The 27,674-nt window shown below is 35.2% G+C and overlaps 1 protein-coding gene across 4 annotated transcripts in view; it reads right to left on the bottom strand.

The window, feature by feature from the left end:
- LOC124404191 overlaps window positions 1–27,674 on the bottom strand; it is a 55,936-nt gene that overhangs the window by 14,237 nt on the left and 14,025 nt on the right. For 3 of the 4 annotated variants that reach the window (XM_046878134.1, XM_046878132.1, XM_046878133.1), the window contains exons 2-3: window positions 6,714–6,786; window positions 1,759–2,000 (exon numbers count right to left, since the gene is read on the bottom strand). In XM_046878134.1, the coding sequence (XP_046734090.1) occupies window positions 1,759–2,000; window positions 6,714–6,776 (305 nt within the window). In that variant the 5' untranslated portion in view covers window positions 6,777–6,786. Of the gene's footprint in view, window positions 1–1,758; window positions 2,001–6,713; window positions 6,787–25,391; window positions 25,499–27,674 lie in introns of those variants that run through there. The other variant, XM_046878135.1, reaches the window with a different exon arrangement.

Genomic DNA, 27,674 nt, shown 5'->3' with positions numbered 1-27,674 from the left:
ACAAATTTTGACTCTTCGCTTGATGGCCGAAAGTCTTTTTAAAATTGGTCAATACTTGTATAAGGCATGATTAGAAACTAACTTTTTTTCATTTTATACGACAAGTGTTCATTCATTTTAAAATCGCAAATACAGAGAATTTTTAAGTTTCTGAAAGATAAATAAATACATAAATAAAAACTAGCATCTGATCCAATATATTCCTCAAAGTTTATAAACATCCTTCAGACATTTATCGAAAGCTTATATAGCTAATATTTCTCGTGAAGAATAATGTAGTGCAGGTTAATAAAATTTGTTGCTATAAATTTTCATGTTTAATTAACACGATATTCTACAAGAGAAAAAACGATCTTGAATTTGAAATATGAAACCCCTCGTCACCCACGTCGTTATTTCCATTCTCTTAGCATAGGCTAGCCTTCAGTGTGTATATATATATATATATATATATATATATATATATATACATATTGTTGTGCATAAATAAATGCAATACCGAGTACTCAGGCGGTGGAATCTCGGTGGCAAAGAATACTGAAGGGTTTCTTGTGCCGGAGATCGTTAAGAAGAATTTTTGCTCATAAACCAGCAGTTGCTGAGAGGTGTGGCTGACAATGAGTCTGCTGTCCGGTGTAAACGTAACCGCTACATCAGTTTTATGAGTTCAAAAAGCGCGGTCGAGACAATCAGCGGTTATCGCGTAACGCTGATGCCTGATATATGAACAAAACAAGAATTTGTTGTTCGTATTACAATCGTGGTAGAATTGAGCATGAGTATTTGTAACGCCGTGTGATTTATTTCCTGTCAAAAATTATCGCCGATAACTCATCTTTTGAGTTGAAATCACAGTCGAAATTAGAAATATGGTGAGAGATCCGTTGAAAAGCTGCTACCAAAGTCGATCAAGTAGAATTATATTGAAACAATATGTTACGTCGACGTTGAAACGAATTTTAAACTCACGAATATCGACTATAAATAAACGACGATTAACAACTTCAGAGGAATAACGTGACTGCGATCAACCAGAGTGTCAAATTTAGGTCGACGGTTAATCGTTAATGTAAAAAGAGCCAATTCAAAAGAGTTCAATTCACCCCGAAATCTTTTGCGAAGATATTTATTTTCCCTGCGTGTGAAATAATTACAGCGAATGTAACAAATAACTGAGCGTGAAAAAAGTGTCACTGCATAATCAGATCCTACCATGTTTGCTGTTCAACTTAATCATCCGCGCGGGATAAAAGGTGTAGCTATTACATATATATTCACACAGCTAAACGGCCTTTGTGCACGAAATCGTGCTTGCGAAGCGATAAATTCGAGAGAAAAAATCTTCTTCCCCATTTATAAACGAACGCGTTCACTTTCCACGAACAAATATTCGATCCCTAGTTTTACTTGTTTGTAAAAATATGTATGACTCGAGTCACAAACAATTTTCAACGATCAGCTGATACTTATACTCAACTATTGTTAATTGATGATTAATCGCTAGATCTGAAACCAGAGAATACGAGAGCCTGCCTGAGAGCTTAATTAATCGAGCGTAAAAAAAGGTGCAAAATTTATCGGAGAAAAAAATATTGCAAAACAAGTCCAGGCTAAATTTAAGTCTGATATTTTTCACAAAAAAAATAGAAATTTAAATAAAAACCCTTTGATACTTTTAATGTTAAAAAATATACACCGCATATTTATATATATATATATATACTTATATATTATATATAATATATAATTGTAGGTTACCTCGGAAAGGCGAGCCTAAGATCAGTCCTAAGTTTGTTGAGGAGTTCGCTGACGGAAGTGAACTGGCGCAGCGTCATCTCCCCGCAACCGGAAGCGTATCCGGAACTGGAGCTGGTGGTGGATGGTAAAGTTCCATTCTGAGTTTCCGGTGCAGGTGATGGAATCGGGCGTCTTCCCCATCTGCGAAGGGCGACGGCATAATCCTCAGCGTTGTAGGTCGGAGGCCTGAGGCGTTCTTGTTGCTGTCGCGAAGAAAACGAAACAAATAAATAAATGTAAGTTTAGAGGAAGAAGAAGAAGAAGAAGAAGAAAAAGAAGAAAAAGCGCAATAAATAAATACATAAATGACAGAAAATAACGAGCACAAATTACATGTGTATGTGTATAAAAATACAAACAACAACAAAAAAAAAAAAGAGAGAAATACAAATTGAAGTCGTAGCTACGATAAGATCATCATCGTCGTCGTTTTTTTTTCAATCTGTAATCCCAACCCTCATTCCTCAGCATCGACATGACGCATCCAGTGATCGAGTTTAGATATTGTATATATAATAATATTGTTTTCGCCTACATCCCATCAACGGAATTATAACTATTTCTATAACCGTTCCTTTTTTGGTCTCCCGATACGTCGCCGTCCAAACGCGTAGCTCCGATCGATCTATCTGTCCGTCTATCGATCGATCGATCGATCCAAGTTTCGGAGGTTCAATGGACTGATTTCGACCGCTGCTGCTGCTGCTGCTGCTGGATGGCGGAGTTGGGCAATACGGACACAGCATATATCAACTTTGAGTTAGAACGGGTTGAGATATGTGGCGTAATTGCCTGCTCGGGAACCTTAGACGGCAGAGCCACATCTAGCAATTAAAGTACCATTAAAATAGCCGGCGAGATCGACGCGCTGTGCCAATGAAAAATCGATTTTGTAGCTCTAAGAAATTCTCGACCGAGTATCAATTTTAACCGAAATGAAAAACCGATGGAAATAGAAGAGAAGAAGAAAGAAAAAAACCAGAGTAAGGTGTGTTTGAAAATCGATCGGATCGAGATCGAATTGTGATATATATGTAATAGGTAGGAACGTGGGTTGTATTATACATGTATAATTAATTAGAAACTTATAATTATACGCTACGACCGGAAGCATCAAAATTCGTTCGCGTATGATGAACGGTTCACGTATCTTTTTCTTTATTTCTTCATCTTCCTATTTTCGTTAATTTCACCCCGAAGGCATTATATGCCGGGAAATTTTACTCACGCGCTGCGAAATTTATATACACTTATGTGAATATTTATACGTAGGTATATGTATAAGTGCAGCCGAGATGCGGACGGTAATTAGTAAGTATATTATATATATACATGTATACTCGGTTCGAACTTCCGCCAAACGCGATATATGATTACGATCACACATTACGTGATGCCGGTTACAAACGTTTACGAGCGGTTGTTTGTGTGTAGCGACAAAATAGAGGCAAAAAAACAAAAAAAATAAAATAAAATAAAATAAAAAAACTCAACCAATAAAAAAAATTTTACAACGTTGTGGGGTGAAAAATGCGGAGGAGTATGTAAGGTACTGAAATCTTAGCACACGAGTTGTGATCCTCCAAAGGTGATAATGCAATACATTATTGCCCGAAATTTTGCCAAGGTAATATACATCCATTCACAGTTCAATTCCCACGCTCGATGTTTCAATTTGCAAATTCTTTACTTGAAGAAAAAAACACACACATACATACAAAAAAAAATTCACGTTCGGCAATAAATGCAGTGGAATTAAATTAATATTCCGAGTGATTTTATTACTCCATTTAGTCATTGTTTCAAACTTGCCTGTCAAAATAAAGGATGAAAAAAGACTGAAAAAAAAACAACAACCACACTATAAATTTTTAATTATATTAAACATATCTCTCAACTTCAAATATAAATGTGTTTAGAAATGATTTGATTTAGAACCAATATTTCTCATCACGATTATTTACTTCCAACTATTATATACGATAGAAATACAAATCAGGAAAAATACATACAATACATATATATTAAAAATTCTGAAATAATAGTCATTATTGCAAAAATCGAGCTGATTTTTCAACCTCATATTATATGTATCTATAAAAATAAAAGTTTCATATATATGTATAGGTGTACAAGGTATTGTAGGTATATTCGAACACGAGGTCTTACGACTTTTATCGTTTAAAGTTATCGTGCCGCAGGATGTCCACAATTAGCATATCTTTGTACCCACTTCGAGTCGACAATCTCAAGGATTTCAAGCGTTGCCCACTGGCGGTACAGGATATTAGCGGTATCTACATAGACAGAAACGCAGGATTGGTCGACGTCCCAGTCGGGAGATCGGCAAAAAGGTGTTTGAAGTTAAAAATCGTCGTGTGGGCCGAAAGCGGACGCGTCTCAAGCCCTCTTTGAAATAACTACACGTATGACACACACACTTGTAACAATATTTCAAGAAGCGAACGAGCCACGAACTTGATGTATTATTATACTTGTATGAACTGCCTCAGTCAGTCATTGTCATGCGTTCTCTATGCATAATATTATACATTACGATTATACACATACGAACCTTATGTGTGTGTTTGTGTTGTTGTTTTTTTATTTTTAAACTTTTTTAATTTTTTCTTTTTTCATTGGGGCAATTTTTCTTTTTTTTTTCTTTTTGCTTCTTTTTACCACCGCATCGCTTTTATTTTCTAACCACTCTTTTTTTTCTTACAATTGTGGATGTATATATATATATATACATATATATATATCCGTCACCGCCTACATTATATACGCATTCATTTATCCGCTTTACAGCCCACGCTTCTCGGTCTTTTTTGAGAACATCAAAGACAAAGAACTTTATTGTACGTCAGAGCTTAGACTGGTAAAAATGAAGGCAGATATTCGTTTTTTCTTATCTTCGGACAAGGTCTAAGCGATGATTTTTGTTCAAGTAACCTGAAGTCTGGTAGGTAAGTATTAGCAAAATCGAAACTATTTGTACATCTTGTTCAATATATGGCGGACTGAAATCGATCTCACTTTACGATTATTATTACGGCAAATCGATCAGAAGTATATAAATGATTAAATTAGTTTTTTTTTTTTCTTTTCGTTTTAAGTTTTTTTTCTTCTTATTTCTCTCTCTTCCAGACTCTATATTCATTTCAATTTCATTTTTACAACTTCACGTTATTTTATCGACCGAAAGTAAAGTCGTCGTAGACTAGAGACTCCACCGAGCCTATAACCGACGAGATGATTTCATTTCATGGCTAATTAATACGTCGTTATTATTATTGTACGACTTCTTTTTATTCCACCTGCTTATATTCACGCCACCTTTCGCACATCTCGTGCGAATTCAACGATAAAGATATGATTAATTGTCGATTCAATCAAACGGGTGTTTAATTTTAATCACAAGATTACTTCTCGGTCTTGTCACGAATGAAGGTTTTTATCGTAGGAATTTGAGAAAAAATATTTTACAACCATCTCTCTTTCCATATTTCGCGATATGGATATTAATATCACGTGATCACGGTTTGAAAAAATATAATGTACGATAATGTTATTGGGCAGAAAAATGTGACGCGAGCCAATTATACAAGAAACTTTAAATCTATGAAAACTGGTCAATATTTATATAATATCGAATTGTAAGTGGATTTAATCAGCGAACTTGAGGCTTTTGCGGATGAATGAAGGAAAAAGAAGCAGAGAAGAAAAAAACGAAACGCGGTAGGGATCTAGTTTTCTAAACCGCAACGCGTCGCAGTTTTTCGCGAAATTGTGGTACACGTACCCATTATTATCAGGCAGCTGTGTGCAAAATGCATGAATTACACACCTCGAATATGATCCTTCCGCGTTTCGCACTGGACGATATGCGCACTGTAATAGCGAAGCGTTGCAATTCCGTGACCGCAAATTAGAAAACATCCTGCGCCTTGACCACTGAATAATCGAGTCCAGTTTTCACTCTTCATTTTTACAGAAGGACCGTATAAATAAATCAAGCAGAGGTACGAGGGCTGAGCAAAGTCGAGGAAAAATGACGAGACGAGTGATAGAAAAACGGTTGAATAACAGAAGCCAAGAATGTGATGGGAAATGATAAAAAGGTGACGAAGACGTCAGAGTTTCTTTCTTTCTTTTTGTCATTTCTTCTACCCTCTTTCCCCCTTCTTAGTGTTTTCTCGGTTTTACCTCCTCCCAGGCCGCAAGATGTAACTGCTGCGTAATATACGAAGGTTTGAAAAAGACACGTCGCGTCCAAGTTGTAAAACGTCACGTCTACAAGCTTCTCATTCCTCAATTTTTATTACTCATTCTTATTATTTCCCTTCTGCTCAATGCCTTACAGACAGTCCTACATATTTCTTTCGAACGTCGTTAAGTTTCACACGGTGTGATTTTTCTTCCATCTTTTTCTCCCTTTGTTCCAGACTCGTTAAAATTTCTAGTGTCCATTGTCTCGACGCTGCCTCAAAGCGGTAGCTTCAAATTCCTTATTTAAGGCTAAAGGGCTGGGTAAAATGTAGCTATTCCGTGTTATTTACTTTGTCGAAAATCTTTTTATTGTAGGCGAAAATTTATACGTCTGAATCGAAATTTTTTTTTTTTTTTTTTAGAAAAAAAAAATTCGAATTTTTGCAGTCAAGGGAAAAGTTCTCGGAACACATGTGACGACACATGGAAAATGTATTTTTTGCAATAAATTGTAGTTTCGATCTTGTGCTTTTTCACGAAACCAAAAGACTTTTTTCAAACTAAATTGAAGTAAAAGAGAGAGCCTAATTCATCTTCATATCTTTCCTCTTGCACTTTCCTCACGTCTGCAGATATGAAGAGGTATGTTTATCGAATTTGCTCCGAGTTTTTATAAACAAATTGAAGATTCATAATGTATATACCTTATCCGGATGTGGCGCCCATGGCTTGACGGCTAGCAGTTCCTCCTCTGCATTGGGAGCCATGTCCGACTCGCTGAAACAGGACAAAGAACAAAGAAATCAGTTTAATTCGTGTGGTTTTATATTTATAGGATGTTATATGCTTAATTCGTAGCTTTAATTCGTGAAATATGTACACAAGTGTAGTAGGTTCGTGTATTGACAAAAGAAAAGAATATATGACTGGCTCTTGATATCGACAGTTTTCTGTGAAACTAGCCAAGCTACATCAGCAGATAGGCAGCCATTTTCTATACAAAAGAGAACGACAAATTTTGTATTGATATAAATGATAAATTTGGCGTCGATTGCCTATCTGGTGGGAAGAAAACTACATAGAAAGTGCAATTTTGCAGACAGCGAAACTGAAACTACATTTTCCAAAGAAGCTACATCTCACATTGTTACATGTAAAAATATTTACTCTCGGTTATCCATCTGCTGGTTAAAAAACAACATATAAACCACGATTTCGCAGGGAGCTACACAAACCTACATTTTTACAAAAAGCCACATTTTGCATCGCTACATATTCGAAGTTCGGCTTTCGTAGCCTGTCTGCTGGCTAAAAAGCCGCACAAAAACTACCTTTCCGCAAAAAGCTACATCAAAACTACAATTCCACAGCGAGCTACACAAACCTAGATTTTCACAAAAAGCCACATCTTGCATTGCTCCATATTCGAAGTTTGGCTTCGGTAGCCCATCTGCTGAGTAGAAAACTACACGGAAACTACAGGTTTACAACAAATCATCCAGAAACTAATCTTCCACAGAAAGCCAGATTCTGCGTTGCTGCCTATAATTCGTAACGTAGCTTAGGCTGCTTACGTGCAGACGTCGAACGGCAACTTTCACGAAATCCGCATCATTGTGTGTTCGAATTTAATCACGCTCCCATCTCAGTGATAACAACGTGACGCGTCACCCTGAATTTCAACCTTTCCTAACATCATTTTTCTTCCCTCCTCCCAATTTTCTCGTCGTCTAATCACCGTCGTGTACAAGCACCGCACGCACACAGACGTCGAGGCGTGTAACGCACTCGCAAGTAGCTCCGTGCGCTCTGCGCACCAACCTTATACCCGGCTCATGCACGGGCTTCGAGGACATGGAAGCCGTTGACCCGGGCGGGTATTATACGCATTCGTTCGGTCGCACGCAGGTACACGCAGTGCAGGCATTCGAACTACCTCCGCCGTCCCTCCAGGACCGCCATTTTTCAAGATACGCTCCGAGTCTTCGGGTCTTCGAGAGGCTCGCGTGAACGCTCGCTAGCTTTTCCTTTACCTTCATTGCTTGGCTATATTCTTTCGCCCATGATCCTTTACGTACGTTGTAAAATTTACACCTCGTGTTATCGAAGTTTCATGTTCATGATAATTTTTTTTGGTCAATTTAATATAACTGGTTTCTCGTGATCAGATATATTGTATGTTTATTTTGGAATACTTTTTTTCTCACGCGAAAGAAAGAGAGAAATGTGTAGTTTGCAACATTATCACCCCTGAATGAACTAGGCGAAAAATTAATACGAATCTTTGGTTCTTCTACAGAAATTAATCTGAACAATACATATGTTGTGAAAAAAGTCTAACCGATTTTTTCAAGCTTATCGTGAAATTTGAACGGATTTTTTTTAATTCTCGGTAAAATTAGCCTTGACTGATTTCAGCAATGGGTAATTGAAATCTACAAGTAACGAAATAATAATTTATTCATACATAACATCTGTTTATAAGTCACGAAGATGAATTGGCCTGAATCCGTTTCTGCATTTTTTCAAATCCCTGCAAATGTGTGTAACTAGAAGTAAAAAAATATTCCAAAAAATGTCCATAAAGGGTGACCATATATATATATATATATTAATTAATTATCCTTCTCAATTCTCCTAAATTATACGACTCTGCAATCCTGGTTCAGAGTGAAGAGTGTTCAGCCTCAAACAATTCACTCATATATGTATACGTAGCCTAGACGAAAAGCATACCGAAAACCTGAGGACTGCATTCGAATGTCGAATAAATTTCTTTCACACGTTTATCCCCCAGGAATTTTCAACGCAACAAAGAATCATCTGTACATCATAATATATTTCCAATATTTTTTAAACAAATTTCTTCAGCCAAGGATCCTCATAAAGGATGTCATAAATAACTGCTTGTGAACTGTTTGGATACCTACAGCGCCGCGCCTGTGTGTACGTATATCTACGTACAAACGCGACAAGCGTAAAGGAAAGACGCAGCGACGCGACGCAACGTTGGCATATAGCGTAGGCGCCGTGACGGCCAAGGTAAGAGAGAACCTAAGGCGGGCGCAGCTTAGTGCAGCAGCATTGCTGCAGCGCACGATGCTCTTACGAATCGCTCGAGGTGATCTTGCGAAAGGCACGGGCATGGCGATGCGATTGCCCTGTGAGTCAAAGTACGCGTACCAAGCTGTGACGTATGCATATAGTACACTCCTTGACTTTTTTTTATACGATTTTTCTCACTTTGGAAAGCATTACTTTTTTTTTTATTTTTTTTACAGTCTGAAAAACTTTTGAAAAACCATGTGTCAGATGTGAAAATTTTTCAAGCTTAGAGCCGAAGTAGGGAGATTTTTCATTCTTACTGTTTTCATTCAAAGTTTTTCCGGAGAAAAATTTTTAAAAAACTAACAGCAGGAGTCGATTTACTATGGATGGCTGCTGAAACATTTTCATACTTCACACCAGATTGTTGTGGATTTTTTTCAGATTTTTTGCAAGACATTTTTGTTTCTCCGTTTCATTTTGATGATTAGAAAATTGCAAATCGTAAAATGGTTCCGAAATATCTAAATAATTTTCAAATACCCGGTATGACATATGAAAATGTTTCAGCAATGATATGTAGTAAAATGATTCGCGTTTCTAATTTTTTCGACGTTGTTTTACCAGAAAAAGTTTGAAAACAGTAAGAAGGAAAGAAAGTCTAAGAAAAAAGAAAATTAGGGCTTATTTTACGTAATCGGTGGAGTCAGGTGATCGAATTATTGAGAATTTGTAAGAGATCGTAAAATTTTATAGACTTTTCAAAAGGAGTGCAAAGAACTTGGAAAAGATTGTGAAATTATGAAAATTTATCGCTTTTGTAGCATGTTTCTGGGGGAGAGACTTCGATACTTGCGGGATTCGAAAATTCGGAAAAGCTTGTAGATTTGTTTTAAATTTCACGGTTCAAGAAAACTTGAAGATCTTCGAAGAGGCTGAAAATTTCGATCTGATATAAAAATTTAATAGAGTTTTAAGATTTTGCAATTATTTTATATATATACCGAAAATTGTCAAGTACGTCCCGATCGTAGATCTAAATTTATATATTACAAGCCTATGCCTAGTAGGTGTACACTGATAATACTTTGAATAACATGAAATCACATTCCATACACACAGACACGTATTTATACTGCGACGAATTAATTATTGTACCGGTACAAAATCAACAAAAAACAAACAAACAAGAAAATTAAAAGTGTATAGCAGCTCAGTTGTACGGTTAAGTTCTTTTATATGTATATAGGTATATTCCGGCACTTTTTCAATGATGATTTAACGTTTCAATTCAACTTCTTACGTTACCAAAGGACTACTTAAAACACGCGTTGATATAACGGCATCAATAAAATCGTGACGATTTTTTTTTCTTTAATTTATGGCCACCAATTTCATCGTCTCTGAACTTCTCGCTGCAGATCACCGCTCCGGTATTGAATAAAAATAGACTTGCAATAATCGCATTATTATTAATATAATAATTCGAAAACAAGGAAAGAAAATTAACTTAGTTAACGAAAAAGTTGTTTCACAGAGAATAAAACGTATCGAAGAGAAAGTAGAGTCCAAACTTTAGTAAATCTCACAAGTATTAATATATAGTATATTCCTTCATTCGTAAGTTACACAAGTCTTTTTTTAAACGTTTGAGTTATTCGACATTGATTCGATTTCGAAGTTAATTAATGTTGAGAATATCAAAGCGGAAAAAAGTCTGTCGATTATCGATTAACCGTCTATTTAAATGATCGAGAAATCTCAGATGAAGAATGAATACAAAATTGTTGAAGAAATATTTTAAAGAAGCATTACTCCTGGAGGCAGATCAATTAAAGCAAGAGAATTAAAAATGGTTCGTTGTGTCACGTGACTATAATGTCTAATTAGGCGATGGTTAAGGGTTTGACAAAGTTTCACTGTATTTACCTCTCAGTGTACTATAAATGGTCGCGTATCAGCGTTGAATTCTGCCGAACCGTAATAACTACAACAAAATGTTATACCAACAACTTGAAGCTGTCGTTAAAAAATCGCGATTATACTCTTTCTCCGGATTCCGCGTGGAAAACTAGCGTGCTAATTGAAATAATTATAGACACACGTATTATAGGCCCGTATAAGTTATTTACACGTACGGTGTGTGTATGTGTGTGTGTGTGAATTTAATGCGATTCCCATCAAATTCTGAATTGCTGCTACTGCAGGTCTTGTAATGACTCTATTAAAGCATCAAGTAATTGACTACGATCTCATTTATTTGTACGATACTTCGTGTACGTTTTATGCAATTCCGTATATTTAACGGGTATGAAAAATATTGCGATTCAAAGATTAATTACACTGGCAACGAAATTTTTATACATTCAAATTACGCACTTTTATTGAACTTCTCCTTCTATATATTTCTCACACCGCAGGATTCAAGTTTATAGAGAGAAAAAGGATAATATCCAATTCGAATTTCGAACAACGAATTCACATTCGTGATTAACGATTTTAAAGCTCTCGGACACCATAAAAATTACCTTGAAAATATGAAGATTTTTTTTTAATTTGAACCATTACTATAACGGATCCACCTTTACAAATTTTGGAAATCTGATCTTGAATTCTTTTGGACATTTATTAGAAGTGATTCTCTAAACTTGAAAACGTGAAGATCTAGTGAAAACTCAAGCTTTTCATTTTCGGATTGATTAAATAACTTCATTTTTTCTCTGAGAACAGAAAGTTGAAAAATACGATACATAAATAGACGGAAATCCCCGGAACATGGACGGAGGCAGCAGCCTGCAGTTTAATATGTTATTATAAATTTTTACCCTCTACACAATTTATATGTATAATTAACGTATACCTCTCAACGTGACATACAAGTTAGCCCAGATACCCAAGTATGAGATTTCTTCAGCTGCAAGTCGTTTAATATCGCGAATAAATTGCAGCTTCGCCTCGATTCACCTACTTGTCGTTATTCATTTTTGAAACTAGAAACGGAGCACTGCAAGTACCGTATACATGGATGGTGAGAATATAATAAATAAAAAAAAAGTAATCGGCACGGATGTACACACATATGTATAATGTGTATATACATATATATATATATATATATATATATATTCGTAAATGATGGACTATAGTGTAATTTGTTGTTTAGAATATCGTTCAGCGATGCGTGCAGAATCCGTTGCAGGCCCTGCGCATATCGTATAGCAAAGGAAAATCCGCACACGAGCCAAAGCGGAAATTGCCTCGTGGCTCGATAACGGCAAACATCAAGGAATTCAAATTATCTACCCTCCTTCGGACATTGTCCCACATTTATCGAATCATCCTCGTTTCGTGAGGATATTGTAACAAGTGGATCAACGCATTCAAGCGAAACCAGATGTTTATTCGAGTTACGGCCCTTAGATCGGTATTTTAAACTGTTAGACAGATATCTACCGTAAGAGAATTAAATAAACAATAAAAATATATCTACATTCTGGATATTTAAATATCATTCATTTTTTTCCTCGCACTATTCTCTCGAGTTTCATTAATTTTTTATTTCTTTCTTCATCTTTGCAAAAGTAAAATACATAGAATAAATCGTTGCTGTATTCGTGAATTATTCTCAAATTTCACGGAATTTTTTGATATTGAAAAAGTAGTAAAAAAAATTTGTAAGAAATAAGTGATGTATTCAAGATGTCATGTAATGTGTAGTTGAAGAATGTTATAAAAAATTGGAACGTAGATGGTAAACTTGACGTGAATGTTATTAAAAATTTTCACCAAAAAACATGACGAAAGATAATTATTCTAGGAGGAAAGTTGGAGAATAATTATTTTCTCCTATAATATTAAAAATATTCATTCTCTTTCAAGCGTTGTTTGATTATTATTATCGAATGATTATTTATTGCCAATTACCATACCCGATTTCTCTCATACAACGATGATTCTTTTATTGATAGTATATTCATCCAAGTACGATATCCGAAAAGAAAAGAGAAACAAAATTTATGAAGCGCAGGTCAAGAGCTAAAAATTGTGTGCAAAAACAAAAAGAGTAAGAGAGAATAAAAAGAATAATAATCCACAATAAACTCTGTTGCACAGTTTCAGATTTCATTTAGATTCTCGATTGACGTTTAAAAAAAAATATAAACCACATTATACATGTACGATGAAATCGAAGCGATAATTGATCGAAAAATTTACAAATTAATTTTTTATCGCTTTTCCATCCAAAAAACTTTCGTACATTTTGAACCACCATGCGTTTCGTAAAAATTTAGTATTCGTCTAATTTCTCTAGTAAAAGGTACATAAGACGAAGAAAAGAATCGTCGGCGTTACGGTGTAAAATGGTTGAAACAATGAAGAATCCATGAATGAAAAATTAGCATTTTTAAACATGCATAGAACGAGATAAAAATAGGGTTTGGATAATGTATCTTCCCGCGAGGGCGTGACGGAAGTTTAGATTTTTTTGCGCAAGTATTTCCGCGGTGTGAATATTCTCACATAATTTTGCGAAACTGTGACAACATATATATATATATATATATATATATAATACATATCACACGTACACACCCCGCGCCTTTTCAAGCACATTACGTATCACACGAAGACAATAGTCGGCCGTTCTTGTTCGCCGGGTGAAACATATATCGAGGCAATTGAAGCCAGAGATCGGTAATAAGCACGAGGCGATCGAACTGACGTTTACTGCGAACAACCGTCGATTATTAGCTTAAAGGCCTACTTTGTCGGATCTGCATTACAGCCGGAGTAGGACTGCAATTTCCGGGCAAATCTGCGGCAGGCTTGCTGCCCATAATCCGCGTCTGCACAGGCACTTTAAGCGCATGACCGAGCCAACGCACGCGAGTCAGGAAACCGGTATTTAAGAAACCGGAAATTAATGTGCGGCACTCGCTCCTCGGGTTAACGCGCGTGTATCTGGATACACTCGCACCTACGTGCACGCGTGTTCAGAGAACAACGGTAACGCAGTCACGCATGCGACTCACCACCGCTTTATATTTTACATTGCGGGACAAGCTGTTCAAGACGGATGTGCAAAAGCTAAGAATAGACGATTCCACTCGGTTTCACTTCGTTTCAACTGATTTTACTTGCACGGTTTCTTCGTCTTTGATTTCCAACAGTAACGGATCCGATTTGATTTGATTTCTTTCGATTTCATACGGGTTTTCCCTATAAATCGTTCCGAAATAAGCAATCTACTAGTTCGATTCGAATTAGTTTGAGAAATAGAGCTGAGTTGAGTTATTTGGATTCGGTAAGATCAGGTTCCGCTTTTTTTCACTTCAAATAACACATCTCTATACGCTTAATTCGATTCAAATTTGTTTAGATTTAATTTGATTTGATGCAACTTGATTTGACTTGATTTGCTTGGTTCCGTTGTTTTTTAATTTCTTTTCAATTTCAAATGATATCATCTCTACGCTTGATTCGATTCGATTTAGTTAATTAGATTTAATTTGATTTCATACAACTTGATTTGATCTGGTTGGGTTCCGTTTTTTTTTTTTTTTTTGTTTTTTAAATTTTGAATGATATCATTTCTACGCTTGATTTGGTTCGATTTAGTTTAGTTTTGATTTAATTTGACATGACTTGATTTGACTTGGTACATGAATTTCCTATAATCATTCCAATTTTCACTAAAAAATTTGCTTTCCAAACGAAATATCGCGGCTGATTTTATTTTTCCCCGAAAAATTTCTGACGTGGGAATCGTGGGAATATGAAAATGCGTGCCATAATTGTGAATTGAAAATCTGCAACGTCGAAGTATAATGCAATCCTGAATTACCGTATAGTTGCAGACTCGGCAGGATGCCGATGCGTTCTTTCTTGGCGACGACGTCGTGTAAAATCAAGAATGCAAGCGACGTCCAGCGTCGATCAGCGTCATTAGCATACGAAATGCGTTACATCTGTTTCCACCCACTTAATCGCGAACCCTCGTATTCGCGGTGGTCCGTGCAAATTTATCGTCCTTTAGACTTTTACTTTCATTCAAGCAGGTGGGTATATATAATTTAAAACGATATATTGTGTAAGAGAATATCGTTGCGACGTGTGACCGAGGATCGTGTGTAGGTGCTCCGTGCATTATAATAATTTATAGAAATGAAAACCCGTGAAAATAAAAAAATACAAACAGAGAATGTTGTCGACAAATGTCGTACAATGTTTGTCGTAAATACTTAATCTCTCTTTCTTTTTTTATCTATCATTTGAATCGTACAGGTTTTCGGATAGATTTTTTTTCCCTGATATAATCGATGCGATAATATTCATTGGTCAGATCCTTTCGACGCCTGCGCAAACTATACATAGATGCGTAATAACAATTAGTTATACTCAGATTAAATTACTTCAATATTGACTTTTATCGCGAAAAAATTACACATAAATGTCAAATTTGACCAAAATTTTATGCGAATATTAACAGCTAAATTCTTGTAAAAATTGACGCACTGAAAACATTAAATGTATTTATAACTTTTGCAGTATTTTCTTTAAATCTGTATAAATCTCTCGACGCGTTACCTGAGAGTAATTACTGTAGGAAAATTTCTATTTTTGTATTATACAAACTATATATGTATATAACAATAGGTGATTAGTTTATAGGAGAGAATCACGATACAAAACGTAAGATCAGCTTCCAAACTATTATTTATTCAGAACGGAAGATCGGAATAAGAGAAAAATTTCAAATTCAATCAAGTATCGGTAATTCCAACGTTAATAGACCTGATGTATACATATATATAACATTGTCGATAAATTATTTTGTATCGTAAATCAAGCGATGTTATTTTTTTCTTGTTCCTTTTTTATATTTAATTTTTATATCGTTCTTTATTTCCACTCAATTTGCTACCTCAATTTTTTTTTCCCCACCGGTCGTTAATAGCGCAGCAAAATATCTCCCACTCGTTGCGGATGAACGAGTCCCTCTCAGCTCTACGCACACCTAGATACCTATAGATCGAATCTGCAGCCTTATCTATAGAAAAAAAACACACTCACAAAGAATGAAATTTCTACACACTCGCTTATACCGTAGATTCTCAAGCTATCAAATTTACACTGGTTATAAGTTACGGCGTGACGCTGAAGCAGCTTCTTCACGCGATGACGTACCTTATAACCATTCAAGTATTATCTTTTAAACGTTTTCTTAAAGAGCATAATATCGCATACCATATATACATACATACATATATATATATACTCGGTACATTCGCCTCTGGCTTTTAATCGTGACGCCTGCTAGTGTTAAATATGCCTATTACATATATTATTTTTCAACTGTATAATGTTATAGATACATGATGTATGTAATAACGCCTCAAAAACGAGATCGAAACCCGTGTATATATATGTATATATATAATGTATCCTTATAAGCACGCTGTAATTAATCCAGTATTTTTAATCTTTTTTTCCACACGTTAATTATTTCCTTGTTTTTTTTTTTTTTTTTTTTTTTTTCTCTTTCTGGATGAAAAATCTAATCATATTTATTACGAGTGTAATTGCTCTGTATTTTTCATTATGTATAATATATAATTTATATCATAGATCTGTGAGGTTCTTTTTTTTTTTTTTTTTTTTCTTTATAACGCACGGGATATTGGTAATGACTTTAGTTTAACGGAGAAATGAAAATAGAACGTGTCGCGTGTACGGCGGTGAATTGGAAAATTAGATGATATTTCAATTATTATATATATACTATAATTATGTATGAAAAATACGGTGCATCAATTTTTTTTTTTTTTTTTTTTTTTTTGAACGTGTAATACCGGGTGAGCTACTTTCTTCAATGAGATATATGATTGATTTGACGTGTTTTCTCGTCTCCGAGAATTCTCACTTATATTGCAGTAATTTAATAAAACAAAATTGCTGTCGCGGCTTTCTCGCAATTTTTATGGTAAAAATATACATATATACATATATATATATATATATTATCGAAAATTTTTATCTCTCAGAGTTTCGATTGAAAATTTAAACAATATACAGAGATTGATGAGAAATTTTGTTTCTACAACCTGACAATTTATAAATGATTCACTCGCTCGGACAGTCACTCATAAAATATGTTACTCATGGTCATCAGCTGCGCGATTTTTCCTGTCTGAAACAATTCTTAAATCCTCGGGAATTGTTTTAGTTTTTCTTTTTTTTTTTTTTTTCTTATTATTATTATTTTGGAAAAAAGTTTAATAAGGATGGAAAATTTTTATTTCTTTCTTGCTTTATATGGCTATACATTCTCGAGGGCTGGTTTTTGTAAACTTGAATAGCAGTTCGTTGCATGAAGACGATCGCGTGCGAGTTGAAAATTAAAATATAGGTGGATTTAAAAATTACACTTAGACACATGGTCATTACCTACTACCTACTAGACACGCACGTTAACTGACCTACGATGGCGCTAGGATTGTAATATCGCACGATATCCACGACGGTGTTCTTGCAACTATGAGGTATAATTTAAGAGCAAGAAACCTAAGGGATCTAAGGATCTCAAAAAGAGCCATTGCACCCAATGCGTGGAATGGAACGGAATGGAATGCCGCCTATTTAAGGATGCACTAGGCGTACAGTCAAGCCGAAAATGTATGAAAACGAGAAAAAAAAAAAAAAAAAAAAAGAAAACAGAAATAACACTGAACATATTTTCCTGACAGAAAAACTCCCTGGAAAGTGGAAAAAAAAAATTTCTAAGAGTTGTTATTCCGGAGGAAATAATTTTCAATTCCACCCATGTGTTGGTGCAAAAAAATATTTGAAATTCACGATCGTTGAATTTTACAAATGACGAAAATGAAACGCATCATTACAATCTAAAATCTTACTCAGACGATGTTGTGGTTTACGAATAAAATCAGATATTGTTTATCGGGATCGGACAAGCGATATTGATTCTTGTGTAAAAATTTTTTAAAGTAATCCGATTAATATATATTTACAGTTGAAATTCATGTTTTTTTTTCAAATATTTTTTAAACCACGAAGATATTCTTAAATAAAAGTACTTTTCTCTTGATCCCGTGTCGCATCACGTTTTTGACCTGACTGTACGTCTCAAGTAGGTACAATATCCTCAACACGCGAGTATATGTACGGCCATAATCCTTAGCTTCGGCATGAAACGAACGAGCGCTTGTTCGTCGAAAGTGAACGCGTTCGTTTATAAATGGGGAAGAAGATTTTTTCTCTCGAATTTATCGCTTCGCAAGCACGATTTCGTGCACAAAGGCCGTTTAGCTGTGTGAATATATATGTAATAGCTACACCTTTTATCCCGCGCGTATGATTAAGTTGAACAGCAAACATGGTAGGATCTGATTATGCAGTGACACTTTTTTCACGCTCAGTTATTTGTTACATTCGCTGTAATTATTTCACACGCAGGGAAAATAAATATCTTCGCAAAAGATTTCGGGGTGAATTGAACTCTTTTGAATTGGCTCTTTTTACATTAACGATTAACCGTCGACCTAAATTTGACACTCTGGTTGATCGCAGTCACGTTATTCCTCTGAAGTTGTTAATCGTCGTTTATTTATAGTCGATATTCGTGAGTTTAAAATTCGTTTCAACGTCGACGTAACATATTGTTTCAATATAATTCTACCTGATCGACTTTGGTAGCAGCTTTTAAACGAATATCTAAACATATTTTCAATTTCGACTGTAATATCATCTCACAAAATAAGTTATCCGTAATAATTTTGGACAGGAAAAAAAAACTATATCAAGTTAAAACATTTTTTTTTTTTAAATCCGTTTCAACAATAATCCACATTTTTTCCGAGTCTATGCTAACGGTAACGAGAGTAAGAAATTTCAACAGTCTGCGATCTCCTCGAATAAGAATATTTCAGGCTTTCGACAAATGTCAAAATAATTTTTACAACCTTGCTGAATTTATTATTTTGTGAAACAGCATTTTATTTTCCTAGAAAGCATGGAACTCGTTCTGAGTGCTTGTTCGAATAGGTAGGTTCGAATATGTGTCTACCGAACGCTGTTTGAGAATATCGGACTCCTTTTCATATGCAAAACACGTCGTGCGTCGAGATGTTTCGTTATTTTTTGTTTATTTTATTTTATTTTTTTTCTTGCACCTATTTTTTCGAGAACGAGAACGGTGTAATAAAAATTTCAAAGTGAAACTATAAGCTGACTCTCTCGAAGTGGACGTTTCCTCTTCTACCGCAAAAGATTGAAAATTACTCAGTAGAATATAAAAAAAATAAAAAAAATAAAAAATATTAATCCAACCATAGGTGATTTAAGTTGCTTACAATGAATAATCAACAACCTAAAAAAGTGCGTTAAATTTTTCCGAAAAATTACTGTTCAAAAATAAAGTCTTTGCAGGAGTAGTTTAAAACATTTTTACGAAAATTTAGGAAACATCTGTTTCAAAATGACGTAACTTCAAAATTACTCGTGTTTGTAATTCGACGGAGGGAGGGGGGCAGTGACTATCAAATTTGACTTATTGTTAGAACGACAAGCGATCAGCTTGTCCCGAAAATCTTATCGTCAGAAGAAACGAACGTAATCTGTGTCTCTTTTTTCTTAAATTTTGGCGGGAAATCTGTGTGAGACGAAATGAAACGGAGCCCTTTCTTGCAGTTCTCTTCTTGCGAAATTGGCATCAGACACGAATAAGTCTTTACAAAACATGAACACGTGTCTCGCAATTAATTAAACCCAGGTATCGTAACATTACAATATCAACTAGGCATTGTGCTCGCGATGGAAGGGATGCCGTTATGAATCTTTGGTTACACAAAACGGGTCCTTGACGCTGGTTTGCACGCACCATCGTCTCGAAAGAGGATAACTGTATATTTTTTCACACAAGCACTACACACATACACACAAAACTAGACGTAAAAACGCTGGGCACTTACAGATAATACATAGATACAGACGCGCGTTTTATAAGCACAAACGCACCAGTTTGACCGTATATATATATATATATATACACCACATGTATGCATTCATACGTATATTTCGGTATATACAGGGTGTCCTAAAACTAAGCGGCCAAATCGCTGAGCTGATTAAATTAACCTGAAGAACTTCTGGTCGCGTATAATCGATTATTTTTCCTTACAATCGGTTTTTGATTTTTACTCCCATGAACAGTGCAAGAAAAATTTCAATTTGTGGGATCAAATTATCAATTGTTATCATTGTCTTATTTACTAAGCTCCGATTTGATGTAATTAGTGGAAGACAAATGAATATATTCACCTGAATTAGAAAATATTATGAATTAAGACTACTATTTTTATTATTTTAAGATTCATGCGCACCGTTTCAAGAAAATACGAAATAAGCGATTACCCGATTCATTTTTATCGATTCGATCGAGTCAAGAGTTCGATTAATTATTTTTTGGGCTCGATTAATAGATACATCGATTACTCAACTAGTAGCCATCGTTACTCCGAAGTCACGTCGGCGAGATACGATTAGTTGAAAAATTGTCTTGTAGCGACTGGTTTTAGCAATAAAACATTCAATGTCAAGAGTTTTTTCGTTTGAAATTCGTTAATTCATCAGCAGTCAAGCACGCTTATCAACAATACGAATGAAATCAAACTTGAGAATTTCAAACGAAACAATTTCCAACATCAAATTTCATCACAAAAACCAATCGTCACAAGACGATTTTCCAACAATTCGTATCTCGCGTCTGTTCTTCATGTTCATTAATTCACTCAGCTCGACCCCCTTTACTACCCCTATCAAATTGCTCATTTAGTTCTACAGGACACCCTGTATAACACAGTAATTCTCTGACCCGAACACACAGACGCTCACACTTGAGGTAGAAAAACCGCAGACTCATTCCGTCGATGATTACAGACTCCAGTATACGTAGAAATCGTTCGTTCATAATATAAGCAGCTGTCGTCGCCGTTTCTTCGCACTTTTTCTCGTCCACGAGTGGTCGGTCAGTGCAAAGCAGACGATCGCATTTCTATTTTTTTCAAATTGTTTATTATTTTTCTTTATCCGTTTTTCCTTATCGTTACACGTTTACACTGGTATAAAATACGTTATTACGTAACCTATTGATTCTAGAAACGATCATAATTTTCACGATGCATTCGTGATCGATATAGATCCTACGATGTCAATGATGTAAATTACGCTGATCGATTTATGTCAAACAACGATAGAATCGGCCGATTTCCAAGCACAAACGATATTTCTCAAGGAAAATGACGACCGTTTTTCTCCTCACAGAATGACGTTGAGAAATTCGTTTTTAATACGAATTCATAAATAAAACTTTCTAAACTTTTGGATTATGTTTAATTGGGAATTTTAAACGTTTTAAAACAATTAATCAGTTTTAATTTGAATACAGTTAATGTCATTCAATCGCCTACATGCAAATTCGAATCTTAACATCAATCGCGCCCTACTCATCAGAACGGTTCAGTTCAAAAACCGTTAGTTTCGCACGTTTCAGCAAATCGAGACACTGGATTTTTCCCAAATTATACAGTATATTTGTTGGTGCTCAAGAATATATTTCGCTTTTAGGATCATCCAAGGCCTGAATTCGACGGGTTTAATTTCTCTGGTCGTATAATAGTTCGAGTTATTGTATAATAATTAATTCGATTAATTATTTCGCCGGTAGCTTCTACATCAAAAGAGCAGAAATGGGAAAATCAAATTAAATATGAATTTCTATTACCCAAATTTACATTCAATTCGATTTTTCGAATTTTTCGAAGTGAAAAGCTTGCCCATATCTATCTTGGTCTTAAAATTATCGTTTTTTAACAACGAATTCATGAGGAAAATCCAAGACCAATTATTCGATTAGAGCTATTAATTAAAAATTTGGGATTTTGGATTTTTAGGAAAAGTAAAAATTAAACCCATGGTTCAAAAAATTTCTCATTAAACAATGATGTTTTTGTACACTCCACACCGTACTTATGAATAAATAAAATCACCGATGGTAAGGGTTACACGTGGGTCGGTTTGGCCTGGAATGCCTCATACTATATACATAACGAAATGATGCCTGTAGAAAATCTGAACTCCATAGCGATTAATTATTCGCAAAAAATATATATATATACATTTACGAAAAGAAACTTGTCAACAACTTTGACGCTAGGTTATACGTCTTGCCGTTTGATTGGTTGATGAAAAATAAATCGATTTATAGTCCCAATTTATTACACCCGAAAGGAAATTTCGACCAAACCATCATTCGAAAAGGTGATTTAAATACGTCTATCGTGCTGTGTGAGTATAATTTACATCTACATACCTGTTTACGCGCTTCGATATCCATTCCACTAATTTTACGTCTTTATTGAAGGAAAAAGTATAAGAAGACGAAGAAGAAGAAAAAATAAAGAAAGAGAGTCACGGTCCACGACTATAACTACCAGGCAAATTTGCCCAAAATATTCCGTCGCGTTCCCGTTTTTTGTTCCCGCATTTCTACGCACGCAAAATATTATCATACAGATACACGTGTGAGGAAAAAAAGGAAAGGAAATGTTTTTTTATATATATATATATATATGCAAAATAAAAAAATATCCGGCCAATCGAAGCCAACGGTAATTTAGGTGTACATTTTACATTAAAATTTCTAAAGGGTATCGGACATGCCCAAAGAATTTCTGAACACGATATATGGCGACTGTTATTCCGGCACGACTTGAGTTGTGTTACACCTATAGGTGCGAATTAAGAAAGAATTAATAGTCAGCGATACCGTTCAAGTAGCGTAAAACGTAGCAATGCAGGCCACCGTCATGCATACCTGAGTATAACGTCGCTGCGTTATTTCTGCCTAGCAAATTACCAAGCTAAACTGCATCTAAACGGTTCTCGAGCTTGCCGCAAAGCGATCGAACCTGCTTTAATCTTTCGCCGCTAATCTTCTAACTGTGCACCACATGGTGTGTGACGTATCCTTTCCGGGCATAGAATCCTTAGAATCACCCTACCTGACCTACATCCATCAGACATTATTCCAAATCAAGTGTAAAGAATTATTTCAGTCAAGTGATATTCCTTTCGTTCAACTCAATGCTATGGTTAAATGCAAAAAATCCTTTTGCAGGACGAAATACTTGCGAAAATTTAATATGGAATTGAATTTGTTCGACGTAACACGGCGCGAGTTCATTGCGATAATGAGAATTCTGCAATGGCTAAAAATTTGGAATTGTTGTATCGAATTGAGCTTGCTCTAATTCGTGTTTTGTTAAGTCAAAAGTTCAATGGTTGAAGCGGGTAGTAAAACTTCATGTTAAAGAATCTTTTGTAGTGACTGAACATTAGATTTGTTCAAGCGGTTAAAACGTGTTCGTCGAACGATATCTGACTGATAATTATGCTGTCTGAAAACCTTGTGGAACTTACTCGACATTTAATTTAAATCTATTTCATTCGTTCGAAAATTCCTTTCTCTTCCGTCTACGAATGATATACAGTCAAGCAGACTGACAATGAGTCAAGTGTGTGTGTAATATTGAAAAATTGATAAGAAAATGGAAAGAGTTAAAATTCAACGAAGAACGGAGCAAATACGAATAGAAAAACGAGAAAATAAAAAATGTTACGAATTGTTTATCGGTGCAGTCATGATGACTGGTTAAAAATACGATTCCAGAAGAAAACAAGCAGAAATAACTATTTCCCATTTGTAGAAAGTGGGGAAATTACACCTAATTCGTGAGACAGCGTAGATGCTTAAGGCGATTTGTACACGCGTTTATAACCTTACTTTAAGGTAGTCAGCAGAGTTATGTGGTATATTGCGCACCTATTTAAGAACTTGGTTTAAGTGCGTGAAAAAATAACACCCATAGTTATAATAACATCTAGCAACGTATAGTATAACGAGTACAAACACATCGCGTTTCAGAAAGCGTGCAGTGCCTGGTCCGTTCATTATCCTAACTATCCGGATAATGAGAGGCGCAGTAATGTCTTGGTTACACAGATGTCCCAATAACTGACCATGAACCAGTTCAACTACAAACGACGCTGCGCTGCTTTACGGGTTGACGGAAAAACGCCGCAATTTCAGAAGAAAGTCTCTAACGCGACTGGACAACATTGCAGGTGAATGTATAAATCCGTTTCCATTTTCCCCCGCTGCTTTCTTTTAGAGCATTTTCTACAAATATAATGAATCATGAAAACGGATCCTCGGATTAGATTCAGAATAAAATTTTGCGCAGAGGAAATGAAATTCTTTTTTCTCTCTTAGTATAGGAATCGTTTCGTCAACGGCATTAAGCATGCACCGGCCATACATTTTTAACCAAGCCTTGATAAATTTTCTTTAAAAAATTCTTTAAAAATCCATGTGTATTCAGAAAAATCAAAAAATTCATTTCACATGACATAAAAAAAAAAAAACAACATTCCCTAAAAATTGGTAAACAATGATTTGTATACTAACAATGACTATTATTATTATTATTATTATTATTATTATTATCCCGATTAAATTTTTTTCCATCTCTTTTATTGCGTCTGATTTTTCGTCGGATTTCTAACTAATGAAAAATATAAAAAAAATATTAAATACTGTCTACGAGACTGTGTTTTGTTTGGGAATGTACAGTGCCAGTACATTTAGAATCGAGGCTCAGACCTTGTTCCATGAAGAAAAAGCACATCGCTCCAATCCGAAAGAATCGAATGTGGGAAAGTAAGGATCTGATATTTCGAATACTATATACCAGCAGCAGGACGTCGCAATTATCCAAGACCCGCGGCATTGTTTCGCGCTTGCGTAAGAATCTAGCGTTTGACGAGCTGTATTTTCGCTCGGATTACGCCACGTGAAACGTAGGTACAAGATATTCCGGGTAGATTTTTGACAGCGTTATTAATCTTGCCAAATTTTCGCCCACACGGGAATGGCGTGAAATGATCGTCGAGATTTTTGTACAATAGAATTTGACTCCGATGATGAATGACACGACGACGGATCTGAACGAAGGTCTGCAAAAAAAAGTATTCGAGTGTCCTCGATGACAATTTCACACTTTCTCAACTCTCGCGATCGTTTCGACGGTATATATACGAATGAAAAATTAAAGTCTGGTTTTCTGGCGACCCTGCATTTTCCTCGAGACATCTGAATCACCCTGTACTTACTTACTACATATTACACGATTGATCGCCGCGTGTATATCCAATCGGTTACTCATCCGAGTATAATTCGGATCCACGAAGTGTACGAGTACCGTTTTCGACGGACAAAAGCGACGCGGCTTATCTCGATCTTTTCCGACGCCGGTTGATTGTGATTGAAATAATTACACGTCCATCTAGCCTAACGGTATACCCTGCACATCCACGCGTCGCCATTTCTGATTGACAATTTCATCCCGTTCTTCCTTGATTTATCCCTTATTTCAATCACATATGTAACGTATGTATGTGGGGAATTCAATGCGAACCCAACGATCGTCTGACCCTCGCAATTTCTGATTTTGACAATATGTTGAGAATTTAAAAAAAAAGGGTCCTTTCCAAAATTACTCTCAATAATTTTTAAACAACTATAATAACTAATCGGAGAGAGAATTTTTTTACCAAAATCAAAAATGGCTATGTACAAAAAGAAAACCGCGGGGTATTTTCAGACTCATAATTTCAAAATTATTCCGCACTATTTCATCGATCAGTGAAGAAGACCGCCATTATTGTTAAGAAAATGGCTGCTTTAGACGGTTTATTGCAATGAAATTGCTCCCGGTATTATAAATTGCCGGATACAAAAGCACGCGGGAAAACCGATGACTGGCATCTTCTTTTTCCTTCAGGTTATATACACTAACGCGTAAATCTTCCGAGGCCAATAATACCGCCTGGTTTATAACGTTGGTAGGTTTTACACACACACACACACACACACACACCTATATACATAATATATATATATGTGTAGAGGATCACCCGGAGGGTTCCAACTTCTTTCTACAGGTCATTATTCTCAGAAACGAAAGATCCTTTTGAAAATGTATATATATTTTGTAGAAAATTATTTTGTTCAAATTTATTTCACCTCTTTGCGGTGAAATATTTAAATATAATAACAAGGAAGAGGAATTCGTGAGATCGATTAATATTAAAAAATTTCTACAGGTGTAATTTTAGTTTCATTCGATTTTTTTAATCCAACATTTTTTTTCTTTGAAAATATAAATGAGATGAGGAAATTTTTTATACAGTTTTTAATTTTAACGAAGGAGAAAAGAATATTCATAAAAAATTTGAATCAAGTTTAAAGCATATTCACTAATTTAATTGCACAGTTGATAATATCGTCAGCCTTAATTAAAGGCTCGCGATTTTCGGGTAGTATTATAATATATGAATTTAATTCGACTAGCGGATCATTAGACCAAGAAAACTTGTATTATAATACATAATTAATTTCACACTTGTATTTACCACGTTTAATGAATAATTTTTTCCTCTCATTTTCTCACACTCGAAAATCTATCGTGCATATTGTGTTATAAACGATGATCAGAGGCTGTTTTATTCCTCCTTGTAGAGGAGGAATAAACAAACAATAACACTTTAATTTATAACAAGCTTATAAATATATGGATGCTTGTATTCTACACAGAAACGTCCGGAATGCATCGAATCGCGTGAGGACAAACGCCGATTTTCTCACACTCGAGCTCCTAACGAGGAAGACTGTGCAACATGAGAATTGTATATATAATAACAGACGTATTTGCCAAAGGTATTTAACTATGTATCATATTTTATTTTCTCAGTCTCGTTTGTCTAGCATATTGCCAGTTGTACCCGTGTATTATAATTACATGGATAATTTACTTGATTGTTGCAAATTGTGCGCAAACAATTGTTATCCCATTCCCGTAATCATGCGACTTCACAAGGAGAATATACGTTATCGTAGTTACAATATTCCAAAGATCATTGCTTTCGTTGAATCTCACAAGTTATCATTCAACATTGATAATTTTATTCTTCGATACGAAAGAAAGAAAGAAAAAAAAAAAAAACGGAACAGAAACAACCTATAACCGTTATTCAACTTTCATATCGAATTAATATCACGATATTCATGATGTACAAAAATCGGACCACCGATATGATACACGGATTTCAGAATAAAAAAAAAAAAAAAAAAAAAAGCGGTTCGGTGTACGAGCTTGATTTTACAAAAAGTTTTTGGAAGACAAAACTTTCCACGCTTGAATTTCTTTTTCTTTTTTACATTTCTTGATCATTTCTTTTCTCTACTATCGAGGAGATATCCTTCAAACGAAATTCAAATCAATCTCACTTTTCGAATGTAAATTTTTAACGAAGCGTTCCTTTTTTTTTTCTTTTACTTTATTCAACATCAGACTTCTTACAAACTTATAATATCAAGTTAACTTCTGTATAAGAACAAGCAATTTGAAAATTTAAACGTTGAAACGCGTCGAGCGTCCGTGGATGGATCGTTGTTACAATCCAAATCGTGGACTCGATAATGT

Source organism: Diprion similis, chromosome 3 (assembly GCF_021155765.1).
Source record: "Diprion similis isolate iyDipSimi1 chromosome 3, iyDipSimi1.1, whole genome shotgun sequence".
Taxonomy (NCBI): Eukaryota; Metazoa; Arthropoda; class Insecta; order Hymenoptera; family Diprionidae; genus Diprion; species Diprion similis.
Note: the sequence above shows the minus strand (reverse complement) of the source record. Positions and strands in the feature narration are given on the sequence as shown.